Here is a 17,879-nt window from a genome sequence, read left to right as displayed (position 1 = left end):
AAGATGAGAAACGTAAAGGAGAGCCAAGAAGAGTAAAACTAAATTGTACAAGAGAAAGATCTACTAATATATAAACTAATTGGGAAGAATAATGATATAATAATAATAATGATATAATAATAATGATATAATAATAATGATATAATAATAATGATATAATAATAATGATATAATAATAATGAGAGTAATGATAGTGATAATGATAATAGGAATAATGGAGAAATATGATAAACCATGATAACAATATATATATATATAGATGTGAAATAAGAAGGATGATATAATAAACTATAAACTATAGTAAGCTATATACTATTTTTTTTTTTTTTGTGGATGCTTTTTGATTTGCTGTTGTAATTTGATGCTGATTTCGTTGTTTTGTTATTGTCTTGAGAGATTCTACCATACTGATGTTGATATTCAGGATACCATTAAAGTGAAGACCCATCTATTACCATTTCATTTACCACATTTGATCTTTCATGCTTCTGTTGTTGCTGATGATCTTGATGCCTATTTTCTTGTTGTTGTACTGTTGATTGACGAGCTTGATGGTAAGTAGTCGAAGGAGTAGGAGGAGCTTGAAGGATGGCATTGGGAAGAAGATCGCTGGCATCACCAGTAGTGGTTCCATTGTTGGATGATCCATGAATAGGAGGATACATGAATAAAGGATGAGCAGAACTTTGTGACATGGTAGATCTTGAATCATGTGGATGCCGTATATCTGATCCTCTTTGCTGTTGTGAAGAGATATCCATCATTGATCTATACACTTCGGGTTGTCTTCGATCCGTACTATGTTGATTTGTAGCAGCATCAGTTGTTGTTGTCGTTGTACTGGATGGTGGAGATGTTGAATTTGTTGCTGTCATCAGAGAGGCTTGATCCAAAAAAGAGATCTCTGCAGGATTGACGTTAGTGGAATTATTGTTATTTGTGTATTGCTGATTATATGGTTGCATAGAATAAACTTGTGCTGCTTGTTGTAATTGCATTCCATTATTGTTGCCACTTCCAAAGTGATGATGATGTGAGTGAGTATTGTAAGAGGTTGACATATAAAATTGTTGATGTCCAGAATCAGAAGGTGATGCAGTATGAAATGTACTGGGTGTAGTGGTCATCGATGTATTGCAAGTAGTAGAAGATGGAAGTTGTTGTTGTTGTTGATTAGTATGGGATGAACCAGTGATTGAGGAAGAGGAAGGTATTCGTTGTTGTTGTTGTTGAAAAGTAGAAGTGACAGATGAGGTAGAAGATGAAGTTGGAGAGGCTAAAGAATAAAATGGAGTATTGTTGAAAGATAAAGTTTGTTGAGGATGAGGACTTGTTACATCCATCATGGCTGAAGGTGACGTGGATGATTCTGCATAAGTTAACCGATGTTGTTGTTGTTGTTGTTGTTGCTGTGCTGACGATGATTCGGACATAGAACGTGAATGATGAGATCGAACGTATAAAGTATATGAAGGAATGAAAACCATATGTGTACCTTTCGGTTGTTGTTGTGATGGTGGTGATGATGATGGATCCAGTAGAATGGATTTCCTTTTCTTTGTTGGCATACCCGATGGTTCTTCCAGTTCCATTTTTACCAAACTTGATGATGATGTATCAGAAGATAATGATGAGCGATGATGTAACAAAGCAGAAGAAGAAGAAGGATTTGATGAGGAAGATTGTTGTAAATTTCTTGTTGCTCTTGCCATGAGGAATTGTTGGTGCTGATCGGAATCCATTGTAATTTGATCTAGAGAGATGTCCACTAAAGAAGATAAAGCATCAGGAGACAGACGAGAAAGATGATAATAATGTTCAAACATTCGGCCCAAATCAGATTCCACATTGACAAACCAATCATCATTTCCAGCGACTACAGAGCATAATTTGGATGATAAAAATAAGATACGTTGAACACGATCCACTACATCCCGTTGTCTAATCCTTTTCCGTTCTTCGGTGAGTCGATTGTAAAAACGTCGTTCATTCCAAGAAATATCGGGAAAACGCTGTTTGACGATATCTCGAATTTCGTGAGTTTGCATACGTTGTCGTGCGAGTTGAATAATAAATGAATTGACTTCAGCAGGCCAAGTTTTGACCATATCTTTTGGATCCATCATTTCATGATTATGTTCATAAGCAGTTGGACTAGAAGATTTTCGAAATTCCCATAAGCCTTGATTATTTTCAGATAATACTCGCGCCATCGACAATCACAACGTTTTGAAGGACGTTTTCTTTGAGGAGTTGGTTTCGGTTTTCGTTGAGAATCAGGAAGTCCTTCACGAGAACAATAGACATATATATTCTAATCAAAGTAAAAAAAAAAAAAAAAAAAAAAAAAAAAAAATTAAAAAATTAAAAAAAAGAAATTAAAAGCGGAGAATGAGTAAGTTCCCTTTTGATATAATGCATCTATTGCTGCATATCTTCTTTTTTTTTTTTTTTTTTTTTTTTACTTACTCTGTTGGCACTAGCTTCTTGCTTAACAGTAAAACCAAATTCCGCACACGCATGACGACAGAATTCAACAGCAGAGTGACTATTGGGAAATGCTTGTTGTAGTAATTGTTCATAAAGAGGTTCCATCTAAAAAAAAAATCTATTTAGTTTCATTATTTCTATATATTTATTATTATTATTATTTACCGCTTCACGACTACCAGATAATCGTCTTTCCTGAGACTGTAATATTTCTTGTTGTTGAGTCATGATAAAAAAAAAGTTTTGATGAAGTTGTTGAATAGTATATACAAAAAAAAAAGATGGTCGTTTTTATCTTTTCTATTGATTGGCAGGTTAACTCGTTACCACCGCTTTCGTTTTGTTCTATTTGTAGATTGATCAAGTACTATGACTAGAATATATAAATCAAAAGGTTCTAATTCATTAATAACAATGATCAAATAAAAAACAGGAAACTCGGGATATCAAAAAAAAAAAAAATGGAAGAGTATAGAGAGAGAGGGAAAGAAAAAAAAAATGGAATAAAAAAAAAAAGAAAGAAAGAAAGAAAGAGAGAGAGAGAGAGAAAAAAAAGGCAAAACTGGTTGGAATTTTTATTTTTTTTTTTTTATGTTTTTTTTTCAAACTTTGGCGTCGTGACAATAGGAAAGAGGGGTTAGGACAGCAATCACAACAAGTCCCAAAAGAAGAAAAATGACAAGAAAAAAAAAAGGAAAGAAATGAAATAAATCAATGGATTATTTTAAAATTATAAATTCAAGATGATGTATTGAATAAAGAAAAAAAAAAAAAAAGAAGAACAAGATTATTAATGATAAGTGACCAGATAATTGGGAATAAGATTAGTGATACTGGCTTAAGAATGCAGGGCTATAGATATCCCGATCATGAAAAAAAAAGGGAGAACAAAAAGAAAGAAACCAAACAAATACAAAGGGGGGAAAACCTTTTTTTTTTTTTTTTTGATGATAATAAGGAGGATGAAATTAAACAATTTCAATGTATCTATTTCAAGTTTTTTTTTTTTTTTTTTCTTATACTTTAAACACTGTCATTTTTTTACTAATGCAAACTACCAAGTGACCTTTTTGTTTTTTTTTTTTTTGTTTTTTTTTTTTTGTTTTTTTTTTTTTGTTTTTTTTTTTTTTTTTTTTTTTTTCTTCACTCCTTTCTCTCTTTCTCTCTTTCTCTCTCTCCTTTTTTTTTTATAACTAGTTTCGCGCTCTTTTTAAGTTGTCGTTGTGTGTGGCAAAATAACAATAAAGCAGGGTCATCCTTTTTTTTTTAAAAAAAAAAATGACACTCTTTTAACGAAAGCCCGCCTAAAAAAAAAAAAAAAAAAAAAAAGAGAGAAAGACATTTTACCCTTTCTCCTATCATTCATTATCTTCCATGAGAAAATCCTATTTTCTCCTGATCTCATTTTCACTATTTGACATCTGAACTCCGATTCTCGTGTATTTCACGCGGCCAAAATATATCATCATCATCATACATACATACATACATAAAATAATTCATAACAGGGATTTTTACAGTGGGAAAATGTATCATCATCATCATTTCTTTTTCAATTTTAGAAATTATTCATTTTCTCGGTCAAAAAAAAAAAATCTATTTTTAAAAAATCTTTTGAACTTTTTTTTTTTTTTTATCTCAGTCATTTTTTTTTCTTTTTCCTTTTTTTATGCCAAAACTAAAATCTAAAAAGAAACATTGTCAACATTATTCATCACCTTATGATACAAATAATATTCCTCACTATATATCAAACCATGCTTATGCAAACTATATCAACCAAGGTATGTACTGCAAACAACATGCTGAAAAACTAGCTCAAAAAGAAGAAAGGGCGAAAAGAAGAAAAGATATGCAAGAAGCATGGGAGAAACGAAAAGAAGAAATGGAAGAATCAAGTAGAAAATTGGAAGCATCAATGAGAAAATTGAATGAATCAATGAGAAAATTGGAAGAATCAATGAAAAAATTGGAAGAATCAATCAAAAAATTGAAACAGGTTTTGGAAAAGTTTTTGGAACAACTAAAAAGACATAAACGTATTCGACCAGAATTAACACCACAAAAGTTGAGAAAATATCGGAAACAATATATTTTACAATGGGATACATTCATACAACAACTCAACAATAATAATACAATGACAGACCTTCGTGATATTCCATGGCCAACATTAGGTTCTCCTATTACAAGAGATAATGTCCGTATCTTTTTGATTCACCATACCCCAAAACAAATTCGACAAGAAATATTACGCTATCATCCTGACAAATTTATTCCAAGAATAAAATCTATCTTCAAAGGTTCGAAAAAAGATTTGGATTGGATACAAAAAAAGGATAATGAAGTCTCTTGTTGGTTAAATGAACTTTGGACTGAACGAAATGGATCTCGACCGACCTTTGGAGGATGTTAGTTAAGTTTTAGTTTTTATCTTTAGTTTGTGTATAAATCTCCCTTGTAACATCCAAATAGGTTACATACATATTGTATATATCATATTTTTTTTTCTTTTTCGAATTAAAAAAAATAAATAATACTTATATCTATGAATTAATTTTGTTTTTATTTTGTTTTTATTGAATGATTGAATGATAAAAAAAAAATACAAGAGAGAGTAGGGTAAGTAAAAAAAAAAATGACAAATGAAAAGAAAAAAAAAAGACAATATAACAATGTAGATATAAATATATATATATATATATTAAATGAAGACTATGGATCTTGTATTAAACGCCAAATACGAACACAACCATCATCACCAACGGAAGCAAGCCAATCACCATGAGTTTCATTAGGGAACCAACTCACACAATTGATATCATGAACACCATGAGCATCTTTCGTAGTAGCCACCGATGACCAGGTAGGTGCATTGATATCCAAATTTTCTTCATCCTTTGCAAATACTCGTATAGAATTATCACCACTTGCACTGGCGATATGACCATGGACCTTGGACCAAGATACAGAATAAACACATCGTTCATGCATCCCTGATAATGTACAAATAGTTTTCCAAACTGCTTCCCCATTAGGTGTAGCGATTCCTTCAGAGTTATTGGGTCCATACATCTTCCAGATACGTATTGTTTGATCATCCGAACCAGATACTATAAAAAAAAAAAAGATTCATTCAATCCTTCTACTTATATATATATATATATATATATATATATATATATTGTACGAATCATACCTATTTGATTCCCATCTTCACTGAAATCTATCGACCATACAGTAGAAGTGTGTCCTTGTAATGTATCAGCACAATACCAATCATCTTCATCTTCTTTCCAAATCTTAATAGTATCATCGTAACTTGCTGATGCTAGAATTTCTTGTTTAGGATGCCATGCCACCATTTTCACATCTTGAGTATGTTCTTGTAATACACTTAGACATTCAAAATCATTATCTGATTCCACTATGGACAAAAAAATAAAAAAAAAGTGTCAACCATAGAACATAAAAATAAAAAAAAAAATCCATCAGTCAGTACCTTCCCAAATCCAAACACTTTTATCCCTGCTACAAGTAGCCAGTAAAGCACCCGTTGAAGACCAAGCAACCGATTTGATTTCATTTTCATGACCTTCCAAAGTCGCTACGCATTCCCAATCCTTTTCACGAGAATCGTGTTCCCATATACCAGTAGTCGCATCGAAACTTGCTGTTGCCATTTCATTTCCTGTTGGTGACCAAGCAACACTTCGTATTGTTCGTTTATGAGCACCTTCTAAAGTATCGATGCATTGCCATTTCGTGAAATCGTTGTGTGAGGATGGTGCCCATAGTCGAACCGATTTATCGCCAGAACAAGTTGCTAATATGGTTTTAGTGGGATGCCAAGCTGCTTGCCAGACACGATCTTGATGACCTATAATATATATATAAAATATAAAATAACACAAAGAAGGAGTCATTAAGTTGAATTAGAAATCTTATATCTGTCATGTTCATCCTTTTTTTTTTTGTTTAAATCAGTTTTACCTTCAAGAGTTGCTAGTAATTCAAGACGAGGCATCTTTTTGGCGCTTTCAAAAAAAAAAAAAAAAAAAGAAAAAATCTGAAAAGAAAACGAAAAGAAAAAAAAAAAGCCAATGAGGGTGCTGTTGTTGTTTTGAGTCTTGAAAGAATTTCAGTTACCGCTCCAGTTACAGTGATTGACTAAAGTTAATTTCAGCTCATCTTTTTGGTGGTTAGATACGCTATGGCCAATCAAAGAAAGTTTTTAAAATTTTTTGCCAACATATAAAAAAAAAATATATATATTTATCTCCTCAAATCAGTACCATAATACTGGATCTTATTGAAGGAATCATCATCAGTGATCCAGTTGAATTGAAAATGAGGAGAACCTAGTAGACAAGTTATGCCGACCAAAGAACCTAAAGGTAGAGAGTAGAATAGGATTCTCACATGATGATGATTATCTCCCATTAGAAGTATAGATCCAGGGTATCATTCTTTTTGTTTTTTTTTTTTTTATGAGGAGAAAAGATTTGATCTAAATAAAGAAAACGCCATGACCCTTCATGTGCCTGGAATGCATAAATTACACTTTATTTCTTTCTTTAGTTTACTCCTTATCATCTTACAGAAGTATGAAATAAGTATCCAATCTATCGGATATCTTTTTTAGTAAGGTGAGAAAGCATGAGAATAAGAAAACCAGTTCCTCTTGTTTTTTTTTAAGTTATGTACTTTTACATTCATACACAGTATCAAGATGATGAATGATGATGTATGCATGATGATGATGCACGTATATTATATATATATATATATATATACCTGGTGATATGACGTGAAATCAATCTCGATAGAAATGACGTTTTGATACTTCTCTTATAACCCAACAATACTCACAAAAAAAAAAAAAAAAAAAAAAACAAGAAGAAAGAAAGAAGAGAATAGGTTTTATTAACAGTATTGATAGCAGATAGTAACAATTTGTATACCTCAATACTATTCATACAGTTGATGTTCAAGGTCCCACTAGTCTCTATGAGATTTGTAACACCGATCGCATTTTACCTTCTTTTTTTCTCAGGATTTGGTGTGAACCTTGTTCTCTTTTCTACTCTTTTTTTTTTTTTTTTTTTTTTTTTCTCTCTATACAGACAAAATGACTACCATTCAAAACGAAAAGGGAAAACTTATGATATGTATCGATCGTGGTGGTACCTTTACTGATTGTATTGGCTTTCGTGGAACTCCTGGACAGTCTGACTATGAAGAGTATGTTATCAAACTATTATCAGAAGACCCTTCAAATTACAAAGATGCTCCAACTGAAGGTATTCGTCGTATTCTTGAACTAGCTACTAAGAAATCATATCCTCGTGACCAACCTGTACCTACAGACCTACTTGGTAAGTACAACCTTATTATTATTATTGTCATTGTATGATAACTAAAAAATGATATTTTATTTATTATAGCTAGTGTACGAATGGGTACTACTGTAGCTACGAATGCTCTCTTGGAAAGGAAAGGTGAACATTGTGCTTTATTGATTACAAAAGGTTTTAAAGATTTATTGACTATTGGTAAGTATCATTAAAAATACAAGTTAGTCTTATTTATTCACCTACTTGTTATATTGGTTAAAACTTTTATTATCCTGCTAGGAAATCAATCGCGTCCTAAGATTTTTGATCTATCTGTTACCAAACCTGATGTACTTTATCAAGATGTTATAGAGGTGGATGAAAGGTAAATAAATCACGATCGATTAATAAAATCATATCTTTAATCATGTTTTCATGGTTTTGAAAGAGTAATTCTTCTCAATTCTGCCGCTACCTCGGAGCCTATTGACCCTCAAACTCTATCAAAGGAAGATTCGCATGTTGTACAAGGTATTTCTGGTGACTGGATTCGTATATTGCAAAAGCCAGGTAACAATAATGAAGATAATCACTACATAATTTAGAACTTACGTTTTGTGTTTGGTTCACCATTTAGATATGGACAAGGTCAAGAAACAACTGCAAGGTTTATTTAATGATGGTTATAGAAGCATTGCTATCTGTTTGATGCATTCATATACCTTTCCTGGTAAGTCTCAAAGGTTTAAAAAAAAAAAAAAAAAAAAAAAAAAAAACTAAGAAACAATCTGATGTCTAATTATTTTCTTTATATATAAAATAGAACATGAACGTCAAATTAGCGATTTAGCCAAATCAATGGGATTCACTCATATCTCTTTATCTCATCAAGTTATACCTATGATCAAGATGGTTCCCCGTGGTACTTCTGCTACTGCGGATGCATACTTGACACCTTGTATTCAAAAGTATATTCAAGGATTTACTGGTGGATTCGATAATGGTTTTGAAAATGGAAATACTCAACTTCAATTCATGCAAAGTGATGGAGGTTTAGGTAATAGTTGTTTATTAAAAGAAACAAAATATGTATATCATCAATCTAACATCATAAATAGTCCCTGTCAGTCACTTTTCAGGCTTTCGTGCTATTTTATCTGGTCCAGCTGGTGGTGTTGTAGGATATGCATTGACAAGTTTTGAATCAGAATTGGATCGCACTCCAGTGATTGGTTTTGACATGGGTGGAACTAGTACTGATGTATCACGCTATGATGGAATGTACGAACATGTTTTTGAAACAACTACGGCTGGTGTTACTATCCAAGCTCCTCAACTAGATATTAATACTGTCGCTGCTGGTGGTGGTTCTATGCTATTCTTTGAAAATGGCATGTTTGTTGTTGGACCTCAGGTAAATCACATTCTCCTACAAAATCAAATGTAATCTTTCTTCTTTTTTTTTTTATTAAAACTGTTTTAATATTATTAATTAGAGTGCTGGTGCTCATCCTGGTCCTGCTTGCTATCGTAAAGGAGGTCCTTTGGCTGTATCTGATGCAAACTTATTCTTAGGAAGACTATTACCCGATTATTTCCCCAAGATCTTTGGTCCTAATGAAAATGAATCATTAGATATCAACGTGGTTCAAGAAAAGTTCAATAAACTGGCCAAACAAATCAATCAAGAAACAGGTGAAACCAAATCATTGGATGAAATAGTTTATGGATTTATCAAGGTAGCCAACGAAACAATGTGTCGTCCCATAAGAGCTTTGACAGAAGCAAAAGGTCATGATACAAGCAATCACACTTTAGCAGTCTTCGGTGGAGCTGGCGGTCAACATGGTAAGAACATATGATAGTATAATAGTCTAGTTTAATCCATTCTTCTTTTTTTTTTTTTTTTTTTTTTTTTTGCTTCTTCTTTTGTATAGCATGCGGTATTGCTCGCAATTTAGGAATCAATAAGATCATTCTCTATCGACATTCGTCTATTCTCTCAGCTTTTGGTTTGGCTCTGGCTGATGTGGTACATGAAGTGCAAGAACCTTGTGCTGAAACTCTTGGAGAATCATCATTACTTATCCTTCAACAACGTGTGGCGAATCTGGTCAAATCTTGCAACAACGAATTACAACGACAAGGATTTGAAGAATCTCAACGAAAAACTGAAGTTTATTTGAATTTGCGATATGATGGAACAGATTGTGCATTGATGACTCTTCAACCAATAACTTCTTCTGGTGATCCATCCTGGGATTTCGAAACAGCGTTTGTTCAACTATACAAGCAAGAATTTGGTTTTTCTCTAACTGATCGATCTATTGTGGTTGACGATATTCGTATACGTGGCATAGGGAAAACAATGAATCAAGAAGATCTGACTCCTGGTAAAGAAATCAACAGTTATCAACAACTTCATATAGTGGATGCTGAAAAGGAACAATCGAGTCAAGCTTCTGTCTATTTTGAATCTACTGGTCGCTTGGATGACGTACCTGTATATAAGTTAGCCAATTTGGTACCTGGATCAAAAGTAGAAGGACCAGCCATGATCATTGATGCCACAGCTACAGTTGTTATAGAACCTTCTTGCTCAGCTTTGATTACTTCGCAACATATCACTATCACGGTCGGCAAAGGTGAAAAGAAGAAAGTCACTACCAAACTAGAACCTATTCAACTCTCTATCTTCTCTCATCGATTCATGTCTATCGCGGAACAAATGGGACGTACTTTACAAAAAACATCCATTAGTACCAATATCAAGGAGCGACTAGGTAATAAATATTAATAATAAGAAAGAAAGTAATTCAAATGGAAATACGGATAGACTAACTAACTTTTATCACAGATTTCTCTTGCGCTCTTTTTGGTGCAGACGGTGGACTAGTGGCTAATGCTCCTCATATTCCTGTTCATTTGGGTGCTCTTAGTCATGCAGTGACTTATCAAATGAACTATTACAAGGATGATCTACATGAAGGTGATGTAATCATGACAAATCATCCTGCAGCTGGTGGCTCTCATCTTCCAGGTAAATCAAATCAGAGCTTCATATCTTGAAATAAACTAATATGAATTTCTTGTTTGTTTGTTTTTTTTTAAAAAAAAAAAAATAGATATTACTATCATCACTCCAGTATTCCATCAAGGAAAAATTGTCTTTTTTGTTGCCTCTCGTGGTCATCATGCTGATATTGGTGGTATTTCACCAGGTAATCATTAATTATAGATAAACCAGATCAAAAAGAAAGAAAGTATCTCATCTTATTTTAGGATCTATGCCACCTCATTCAAAGGAATTGTATCAAGAAGGTGCTGCTATTAAATCATTCAAAATTGTATCTGGTGGACGTTTTGACGGAGAAGGTGTGAAGAAACATTTATATGATATTCCTGGCTCTTATCCTGGTTGTTCGGGTACTCGGCTTTTACAGGACAATATATCTGGTATTACAAAAAAAAAAAAAAAAAAAAAAATTGTCATCAAAGAGAGGAATGATCAAGTTGTGACGCTAACATCCCAATTCCATTTTTTAGATCTCAAGGCCCAAATAGCTGCCAATCAAAAAGGAATCACACTAGTTGAAAGATTGATTGACGAATACTCTTTGGAAGTAGTACAAGCTTATATGTTACATATCCGCCGCAATGCCGAATCAGCTGTTCGAAACCTATTGAAGCAAGTAGCCAAACAACATCAAGGTCGCTTGGAAGGTCAAGATTCAATGGATGATGGGACGGTGATCAAGCTTAGTGTGACTATCAACGAAGACGATGGCAGTGCAGTGTTCGATTTTGATGGCACAGGACCTGAAGTATATGGCAACACGAACACTCCTGAAAGTGTCTGTCATAGTGCTATCATTTATTGCATCCGATGTCTAGTGGATCAAAATATTCCTTTGAATTCTGGTTGTTTAGAGCCTATTGATATTCGTATTCCTCCTAGTTCCATTCTGAGTCCTTCTGAATCCTGTGCAGTAGTAGGTGGCAATGTATTGACTAGTCAACGTATCTGCGATGTGGTCCTCAAAACATTTGGTGCCTGTGCTGCAAGTCAAGGCTGTTGTAACAATTTGACATTTGGGAAAGGTGGTAGAAATGAAGAAACCGGTGAAGCTTTGCCTGGATGGGGTTATTATGAAACAATTGCTGGTGGTAGTGGTGCTGGTCCAACTTGGGATGGTCAGAGTGGTGTACATACGGTAAGAAAAATGATAAATTATAAGGATTACGATAAATCTATTCTGTTTATTCTATACTCATTTTTCTTCCATTAAATTTAGCATATGACCAATACTCGAATCACTGATCCAGAAATCCTTGAAAAACGATATCCCGTTGTGTTACGAGAATTCTCTATCCGTAAAGGTAAGATGTTTCTCTATTTATTATATCTAATCATTAACAAAAAAAAAAAAAAAAAAAAAAAATAGGCTCTGGTGGTCAAGGCAAATATAAAGGTGGTGATGGTGTGATCCGAGATATTGAATTTTTGGAATCAGGTATTCAAGTCTCAATATTATCTGAACGACGTGTTTTTCAACCCTATGGATTAGCTGGAGGTGAAAATGGTCAGGCAGGAATGAACTTATGGATACGTAGCAATAAAAAGACGAACAATGATGATGATGCAACTCCTACTATCTTGAATCTTTCTGGCAAGAATTCGGCACCTTTCAAAAAGGGAGATCGTATCGTCATCAAGACACCTGGAGGTGGTGGATATGGTCATCAACAGCAATCGTCATCCTCGGATACTCGACAACAACAACAAGAACGCACTCTTCGTCATCATATAGTAAAAGCAAGCGGATCACTCGGTGCATACAAGGAAATCTCGGAAAGCGCCTAGTTATAATATAGACTTCCTTTTTTATACAATCTATATGTAGTTTATGTATTATTATTACTATTATTTTTGTATATTTTATATGATGTCGGTTTAAAGTCAATAAAAGAGAGGTATAAAAACAAAAAGTAATTTTATTTTTCTGTGTAGTTTCACCAATCAATTTAATTTTGTTTTATCACCCTGTTGTTTCAACAACTGGAAAAATCTACAACAGAGAATGATTCTTTAAAATCTCATCAGGTTTCGCGATATATATATGTTAGTTTTCTTTTCTTTTTTTTTTTTTTTTTTTTTGGAGATCCCGACAAAAGACTTCCAGAACTAAAATTGGGTCCAGTTTATAGAGTAAAATATTAAAAAATAAAATTTTAATATCGTCATCTCATCATCCAATAAAGTTATCCCCACTGGATTCCTCTTAAAACAGTAATCTAGTATCATTTAATCCTGGTTTATCACTTACTTATCTTGCCATCTAATGATCACTAAAGGATTGGATCGATTTTTGAAAAATCGCCTGTTGATCACTGGACGATTCATTTTTTACAGCCAAAATTTGGCTGTAGAATTGAAAAATCAATCTCATTTTTATATCCTTGAGAGAGCAACCTTCGCCTTCCCCCTTCCTCTCTGAAAAATCATCATCATCGTATCAAATAGGAACAAAATATAAAACAAACCATTTTCTTGAATTTTTTTTAATGCCATTTTACGTTTGTGTCTATAAGCTGAGGAATTTAGCTGTAAAAATCTATAAATGAAAAAGAAAAAACTCTTTTTTTTATCCACTTCATTATTCCATCTCTCTAGTTTTTTTTTTTTTTTTTTTTTTTTTTTTTTTTTTTTTTTTTTTTTTTTTTTTTTTTTTTTTGTCCTCTGTCCAATACCACTTTTTTTTTTTTTTGGTTATTATTCGTTAATGAATTCACATCGATGCTTTTTTTTTCCCATTACTATCATCATTGCTATTATCTCCATCATCGCATATCATCACTGATCATCACACACTATCAATATTCGTCATCTATCATCACTGATCATCATCGTCGACTACTATTGTCAATCAAAGCGTTTATTATAAAAAAAAAAAGCTGTATATAATAAAAAAAAAATCCATACAAATAAAACGAAATCTAATCCAAGGGAATCCAGTCAACGGGGTTCTTGAGTACTTCTTCCAAATTTTCTTCAGGAGATCCAGATTCCACTTCATACATGTATTCCCATCTAGCAGTCAATGGTAAGGACATGAGAATAGCTTCAATACGAGCGCCAGGAGTTTGCAGGCCAAACTTTGTACCACGATCCCATACCAAATTGAATTCCACATAGCGACCACGACGGATTTGTTGCCAATCCTTCATTTCCGGGGTAAACTTCATGTTCATACGTTTTTTCACAATAGGTAAATAAGATTGAGTGAAACGATTTCCCATTTCTTTGACAAAGCTGAATACTTCTTCTGCAGGTTTGTCGTCCAAATCATCAAAGAAGATACCACCGATACCACGAGATTCACCGCGATGCTTGTTGTAAAAGTACTTGTCACACCATTGCTTAAAGTTCCCGTAATACTTTTTGTCGTACTTGTCACAACCATCTTTGAGAACTTGATGAAAATGAATACAATCATCTTCGAATAGATAGCTAGGAGTTAAATCGGAACCACCACCAAACCACCACATTTTGGGAGAACCATCTTCATTCTCGATTTCAAAATAACGATAATTCATATGTACAGTAGGAGCATTGGGGTTGCGAGGATGAATCACCAAAGAAATACCAGCAGCAAAGAAAGGAACAGGGCCATCTGCAGATATATCTTTACCACGATCATGACGCATTTGTTCCACAGCAGCCTTGGGAAGTTGACCATAGACAACAGAAATGCCAACACCAGCTTTCTCGAATACATTGCCGTCTTGAAGTACACATGTAATTCCTTCTCCACCTTCTTGTCGTTGCCAAGCAGTACGAGTAAATTGTTTACCATCCAGTTGCTCAATATCAGACACAATACGATTTTGAAGTCCTTTTACAAATGCTTCCATTCTTAATCGCATAGGATCGCTGTCAGTAATTGGTCCTTCGGCACGCTATATATCGACAAATAAAAAGAAGAAATTAAAAACATAGGTATAACATTACAACAATAAAAATATATAAGTTTCTTTTTTTTTTTTCTTTTCTTGGACTTACACGTTGCTTGTCATCAGTAGCAGCATCACAATGAGTCTATCATGAAGAGTATAAAAAAGAGTCAAAAAAAAAAAAAAAAAAAAGATATAAAAGGAAAGGGAAATATATAATTTATATGATAATGGTGATTTTCCCCGATAAAAAGTAGCAATAATAATATTATAATATATTACCTCGTCAGCCAACAAGATGGAAGCTAATCCAGTAGCTGCAAACAAAGCAGTAGAAGCATACACAAAATGACTGGATCGTCTAGAGTATTGACTTGCACCAGTAACTTGGGCAGTGGAATATAAACGAGGATGGCTAGAAGAAAGATCAACAGAAGAAGACAATTTATTAATATATAAAGTCATGGTGGTTTTGAGCAGTCTAAACATTGGAATTTTAAAATAGGTATGAACTTACATATTAGAGAACGTACGGTTGGTAAATGCACGGCTAGCCGATCGTACTATTGATAGAAGAAATAAAAAAAAAAAAAAAAAGAATTAACCAGTGTATAATATCAAATATATCTATATGTGTGTGTGTGTAAGTGTATGTGTATCTGTATGTGTCAAAAGTGAAAGTAGAATTTTGTCTTGATAAAAGGAGTATACATGTGAAAAAAAAAGAAGTACTTACTGGGAGCCTTGGATCGAAGAGAACGCGCAATGAACATGACTATTTTTTTTCTTGTCTAGTAACAAATGGTAATCAAAAAGAAAAGAAAACAAAAGTAAAGAGAGAGAGAAAGGGTGAGAAACTGAATTATGGTCAACTTTTCAACTTCAGTTTTTTCTTTTGACTCAAAAGGCTAGCGTACAAAAAAAAAAAAAAAAAAAAAAAAAAGAACCTTTTATTCTGAGCGCGAAAAAAAAAATCATGCTTCAAACTGAAGGCTAAACTAAACTAGGTATACAAAACTATCTAAACTATACTATATTCTATGGTTTCTATGTATAAAAATAAAAAATAGAGAGAAAAAGAGTGATGATGTAACTAGATGGTTGCGATCCATCTTGCTATTTCTTTGAATCTATGACGTTCACCAATATGAGTTCCTTTGAATGTCCTTTCATACAAAACAATATCCCAAGCTGTCAAGTTTGTTGCTATATATTTGTCAGTATCATCATCCAAAAGATCCTTCAATCGATTGATTATATCTTGTATCATAATTCCAACTTGTGATCCGTTGGACCATTGAAGCCATTGATTTGTTTCAAACTCTGTTGCATTTGGTTCGTCCCAATAAGCCAAGCTGATATGATCTATACGTTTAGATCGAATCATCATATTTCCTTTTCCATTGTTGTAGTAGTGATTGTTGATAATTTGCGCGCATTTCATAAGACGTTCATGATGCTCCTTTGGTATTTCCACAGGAAGTAAAAGGTGTTTTGATGATAAAGCATGCGATTTCCTATCTTCTCCTTCTTCTTCTTGTTGTTGATGTTGTACGCCTTGAGCTGGAGTTGATACAAGCAATGGAGCCGAATTGATGAAGATTGTTGATGGCGTATGTTCTCCAGATGGAAACTTGGAAGTCAGTATATTGTGATAGGTGTCCTTGATAAAATCCACATCAGCCATTGTGTCCACTGTAAAAAACCCTGTGACGCTGATATGAACAGGATACTTGGTTGCTGTTGATAAATAGTACTCAGGTGCCACCTTTTCTAGAATATTATTTAGACATTGTTGTAAAGGAGTGGACTTTGTAGGTTCTAGATACACAATCAATTCAGGCATCCAATGATGACAAAAAAAAAAAAAAAAAAAAAAAGAAAAAGAAAAAAAAAAAAAAAAAGAAAAAGACAAAAAAAAAAAACGCCCGACTTTAAATCAGTCTTCCACAAGGTCAAAATCACAATATATAACTTCTTTTTATTATAAATATAAATCAATCGATCTAACTCTATTCTAACAATATATGTCATCTATCAATAGTTACTAAGTTGTCGATCATAGTTGGCACCATTGGCTTTTCGCAGTCTAGTCATAATATCTTGTTCCTCCAGATCAGTCAAGTGAGAAGCAGGTACTTCAATATGATAACTGCGTATTACGTTCTTGACTTCAGCAATTTGAATACTAAGTTTTGCACGTCGCATCACACCAACAGATTCACTATTTCAGTCACTAGTTAGTTATCATGCGATTATTCTATTACAATACTATTCATCTTACCCACACCAAGGTACTAGAATAAACTTGACACGATGGGAATAACTATCAAAAAAAAAAAAAAAAAAAAGTATTTAATGAGAATGGATGAACATAAAGAACGTTCCACCCCCTATTATTCACCATCATCTTACTCGTCGTTACTCAGGTTCAAACGAACATAGCCCCAGCCAGCCACATCAGATTGAAGTGTACCAATGAATTCTTTTAGTCCACCAGTTCCACATCCAGCTACCTTGAGACGGTCAGGTTTACCATTAGCAAAGTCAAAGAAGGCCCAATTTGTTTCAGTTGTATCGTCACGCACATCTTCGTAAGCTTCAGTAATGGCAGGATCACTAACATTCAAGGACATGATGGATGGAATAAAAAAAAAAAAAAAATAGTAGATGATGAAAAAAAAAAAAAAAAAAAGAAAAAGAAAAGAGAAAAAAAGAAAAAGAAATACATTTCCTTTTTTTTTTCTCTAGCGGTGAATGAATATTTACCCTTTGATTCAAGAACACCTTCCTTACAACTTGTAAGTTACAAGGCGAAAACTTCAACAAATGGTTTTGGATCATTGTTATCGTTATTTTCTTTTTTTCTTTTTTATTTATTACAAATCAATGGATTGAATCTGTCATTAATCATTTATTTAATTAATCATCATCTCCTTTTGATATATCCTATTTTTTTTTTTTTTTTAATCATCAATCTTACAGTAACTATTGTATCTAATCATGCATCCATATCAAGTATTTTAATTCTTGTATTCTTAAAAAAAAAGAGTCCATGTTCATTGGTATCGATCATCAATGCTAATATTTGATTTAGTA

At 33.2% G+C, this 17,879-nt stretch overlaps 7 protein-coding genes across 7 annotated transcripts; 2 read left to right on the top strand and 5 right to left on the bottom strand.

Annotated features, from left to right (window-relative positions):
• Positions 1-99: 99 nt before the first annotated feature.
• Positions 100-3,008, bottom strand: BX664DRAFT_326049 (uncharacterized protein). Its single transcript, XM_051544144.1, has 4 exons — positions 2,656-3,008; positions 2,470-2,595; positions 2,224-2,314; positions 100-2,203 (listed from the first exon to the last, which is right to left on the bottom strand). Exons 1-4 carry the CDS (start codon positions 2,716-2,718, stop codon positions 432-434), a joined length of 2,052 nt encoding a protein of 683 aa, XP_051403529.1. The 5' UTR covers positions 2,719-3,008; the 3' UTR covers positions 100-431.
• Positions 3,009-4,118: 1,110 nt separating this feature from the next.
• Positions 4,119-5,030, top strand: BX664DRAFT_326048 (uncharacterized protein). Its single transcript, XM_051544143.1, has one exon. The coding sequence runs from the start codon at positions 4,160-4,162 to the stop codon at positions 4,904-4,906; it is 747 nt and encodes a 248-aa protein (XP_051403528.1). The 5' UTR covers positions 4,119-4,159; the 3' UTR covers positions 4,907-5,030.
• Positions 5,031-5,042: 12 nt separating this feature from the next.
• Positions 5,043-6,532, bottom strand: BX664DRAFT_292747 (WD40-repeat-containing domain protein). Its single transcript, XM_051542004.1, has 4 exons — positions 6,484-6,532; positions 5,993-6,370; positions 5,690-5,917; positions 5,043-5,603 (listed from the first exon to the last, which is right to left on the bottom strand). Exons 1-4 carry the CDS (start codon positions 6,515-6,517, stop codon positions 5,206-5,208), a joined length of 1,038 nt encoding a protein of 345 aa, XP_051403527.1. The 5' UTR covers positions 6,518-6,532; the 3' UTR covers positions 5,043-5,205.
• Positions 6,533-7,593: 1,061 nt separating this feature from the next.
• BX664DRAFT_326045 (Hydantoinase B/oxoprolinase-domain-containing protein) lies at positions 7,594-12,815 on the top strand. The gene is made up of 15 exons (XM_051544142.1): positions 7,594-7,868; positions 7,938-8,045; positions 8,127-8,211; positions 8,275-8,396; positions 8,464-8,556; positions 8,650-8,883; positions 8,945-9,240; positions 9,323-9,674; positions 9,764-10,609; positions 10,684-10,866; positions 10,952-11,047; positions 11,109-11,282; positions 11,373-12,040; positions 12,122-12,206; positions 12,272-12,815. The coding sequence occupies exons 1-15, from the start codon at positions 7,622-7,624 to the stop codon at positions 12,688-12,690; spliced, it is 4,008 nt and encodes a 1,335-aa protein (XP_051403526.1). The 5' UTR covers positions 7,594-7,621; the 3' UTR covers positions 12,691-12,815.
• Positions 12,816-13,823: 1,008 nt separating this feature from the next.
• On the bottom strand, positions 13,824-15,245 carry BX664DRAFT_364256 (Coproporphyrinogen III oxidase; the record flags this gene model as incomplete). The annotated part of the gene is made up of 2 exons (XM_051548417.1): positions 13,824-14,786; positions 15,063-15,245. 2 exons carry the CDS (start codon positions 15,243-15,245, stop codon positions 13,824-13,826), a joined length of 1,146 nt encoding a protein of 381 aa, XP_051403525.1.
• Positions 15,246-15,710: 465 nt separating this feature from the next.
• Positions 15,711-16,631, bottom strand: BX664DRAFT_326041 (uncharacterized protein). Its single transcript, XM_051544141.1, has one exon. The coding sequence runs from the start codon at positions 16,624-16,626 to the stop codon at positions 15,874-15,876; it is 753 nt and encodes a 250-aa protein (XP_051403524.1). The 5' UTR covers positions 16,627-16,631; the 3' UTR covers positions 15,711-15,873.
• A 110-nt stretch (positions 16,632-16,741) lies between these two features.
• On the bottom strand, positions 16,742-17,445 carry BX664DRAFT_326037 (uncharacterized protein). Its single transcript, XM_051544140.1, has 3 exons — positions 17,196-17,445; positions 17,065-17,106; positions 16,742-17,004 (listed from the first exon to the last, which is right to left on the bottom strand). The coding sequence occupies exons 1-3, from the start codon at positions 17,414-17,416 to the stop codon at positions 16,818-16,820; spliced, it is 450 nt and encodes a 149-aa protein (XP_051403523.1). The 5' UTR covers positions 17,417-17,445; the 3' UTR covers positions 16,742-16,817.
• Between the last annotated feature and the right edge of the window lie 434 nt (positions 17,446-17,879).

The sequence above is a fragment of the Halteromyces radiatus genome, assembly GCF_025201355.1.
Source record: "Halteromyces radiatus strain CBS 162.75 chromosome Unknown BX664scaffold_2, whole genome shotgun sequence".
NCBI lineage: Eukaryota > Fungi > Mucoromycota > Mucoromycetes > Mucorales > Cunninghamellaceae > Halteromyces > Halteromyces radiatus.
This window is presented reverse-complemented; position numbering and strand designations above follow the sequence as displayed.

Bases quoted from the DNA above. Each gene is read 5' to 3' on its own strand.
- BX664DRAFT_326049 (XM_051544144.1), bottom strand. From the start codon at position 2,718: ATGACTCAACAACAAGAAATATTACAGTCTCAGGAAAGACGATTATCT. The intron at 2,596-2,655 runs GTAAATAATAAT...TTTTTTTTTTAG, and splicing joins TATCTGGTAGTCGTGAAGCG to ATGGAACCTCTTTATGAACA. The intron at 2,315-2,469 runs GTAAGTAAAAAA...TACTTTGATTAG, and splicing joins AAGAAGCTAGTGCCAACAGA to AATATATATGTCTATTGTTC.
- BX664DRAFT_326048 (XM_051544143.1), top strand. From the start codon at position 4,160: ATGCCAAAACTAAAATCTAAAAAGAAACATTGTCAACATTATTCATCA.
- BX664DRAFT_292747 (XM_051542004.1), bottom strand. From the start codon at position 6,517: ATGCCTCGTCTTGAATTACTAGCAACTCTTGAAG. The intron at 6,371-6,483 runs GTAAAACTGATT...TATATATTATAG, and splicing joins ATTACTAGCAACTCTTGAAG to GTCATCAAGATCGTGTCTGG. The intron at 5,604-5,689 runs GTATGATTCGTA...TTTTTTTTATAG, and splicing joins TGAAGATGGGAATCAAATAG to TATCTGGTTCGGATGATCAA.
- BX664DRAFT_326045 (XM_051544142.1), top strand. From the start codon at position 7,622: ATGACTACCATTCAAAACGAAAAGGGAAAACTTATGATATGTATCGAT. The intron at 8,212-8,274 runs GTAAATAAATCA...TGGTTTTGAAAG, and splicing joins GTTATAGAGGTGGATGAAAG to AGTAATTCTTCTCAATTCTG. The intron at 12,041-12,121 runs GTAAGAAAAATG...CATTAAATTTAG, and splicing joins GTCAGAGTGGTGTACATACG to CATATGACCAATACTCGAAT.
- BX664DRAFT_326041 (XM_051544141.1), bottom strand. From the start codon at position 16,626: ATGCCTGAATTGATTGTGTATCTAGAACCTACAAAGTCCACTCCTTTA.
- BX664DRAFT_326037 (XM_051544140.1), bottom strand. From the start codon at position 17,416: ATGTCCTTGAATGTTAGTGATCCTGCCATTACTGAAGCTTACGAAGAT. The intron at 17,107-17,195 runs GTAAGATGATGG...TTTTTTTGATAG, and splicing joins TTGAACCTGAGTAACGACGA to TTATTCCCATCGTGTCAAGT. The intron at 17,005-17,064 runs GTAAGATGAATA...TGACTGAAATAG, and splicing joins ATTCTAGTACCTTGGTGTGG to TGAATCTGTTGGTGTGATGC.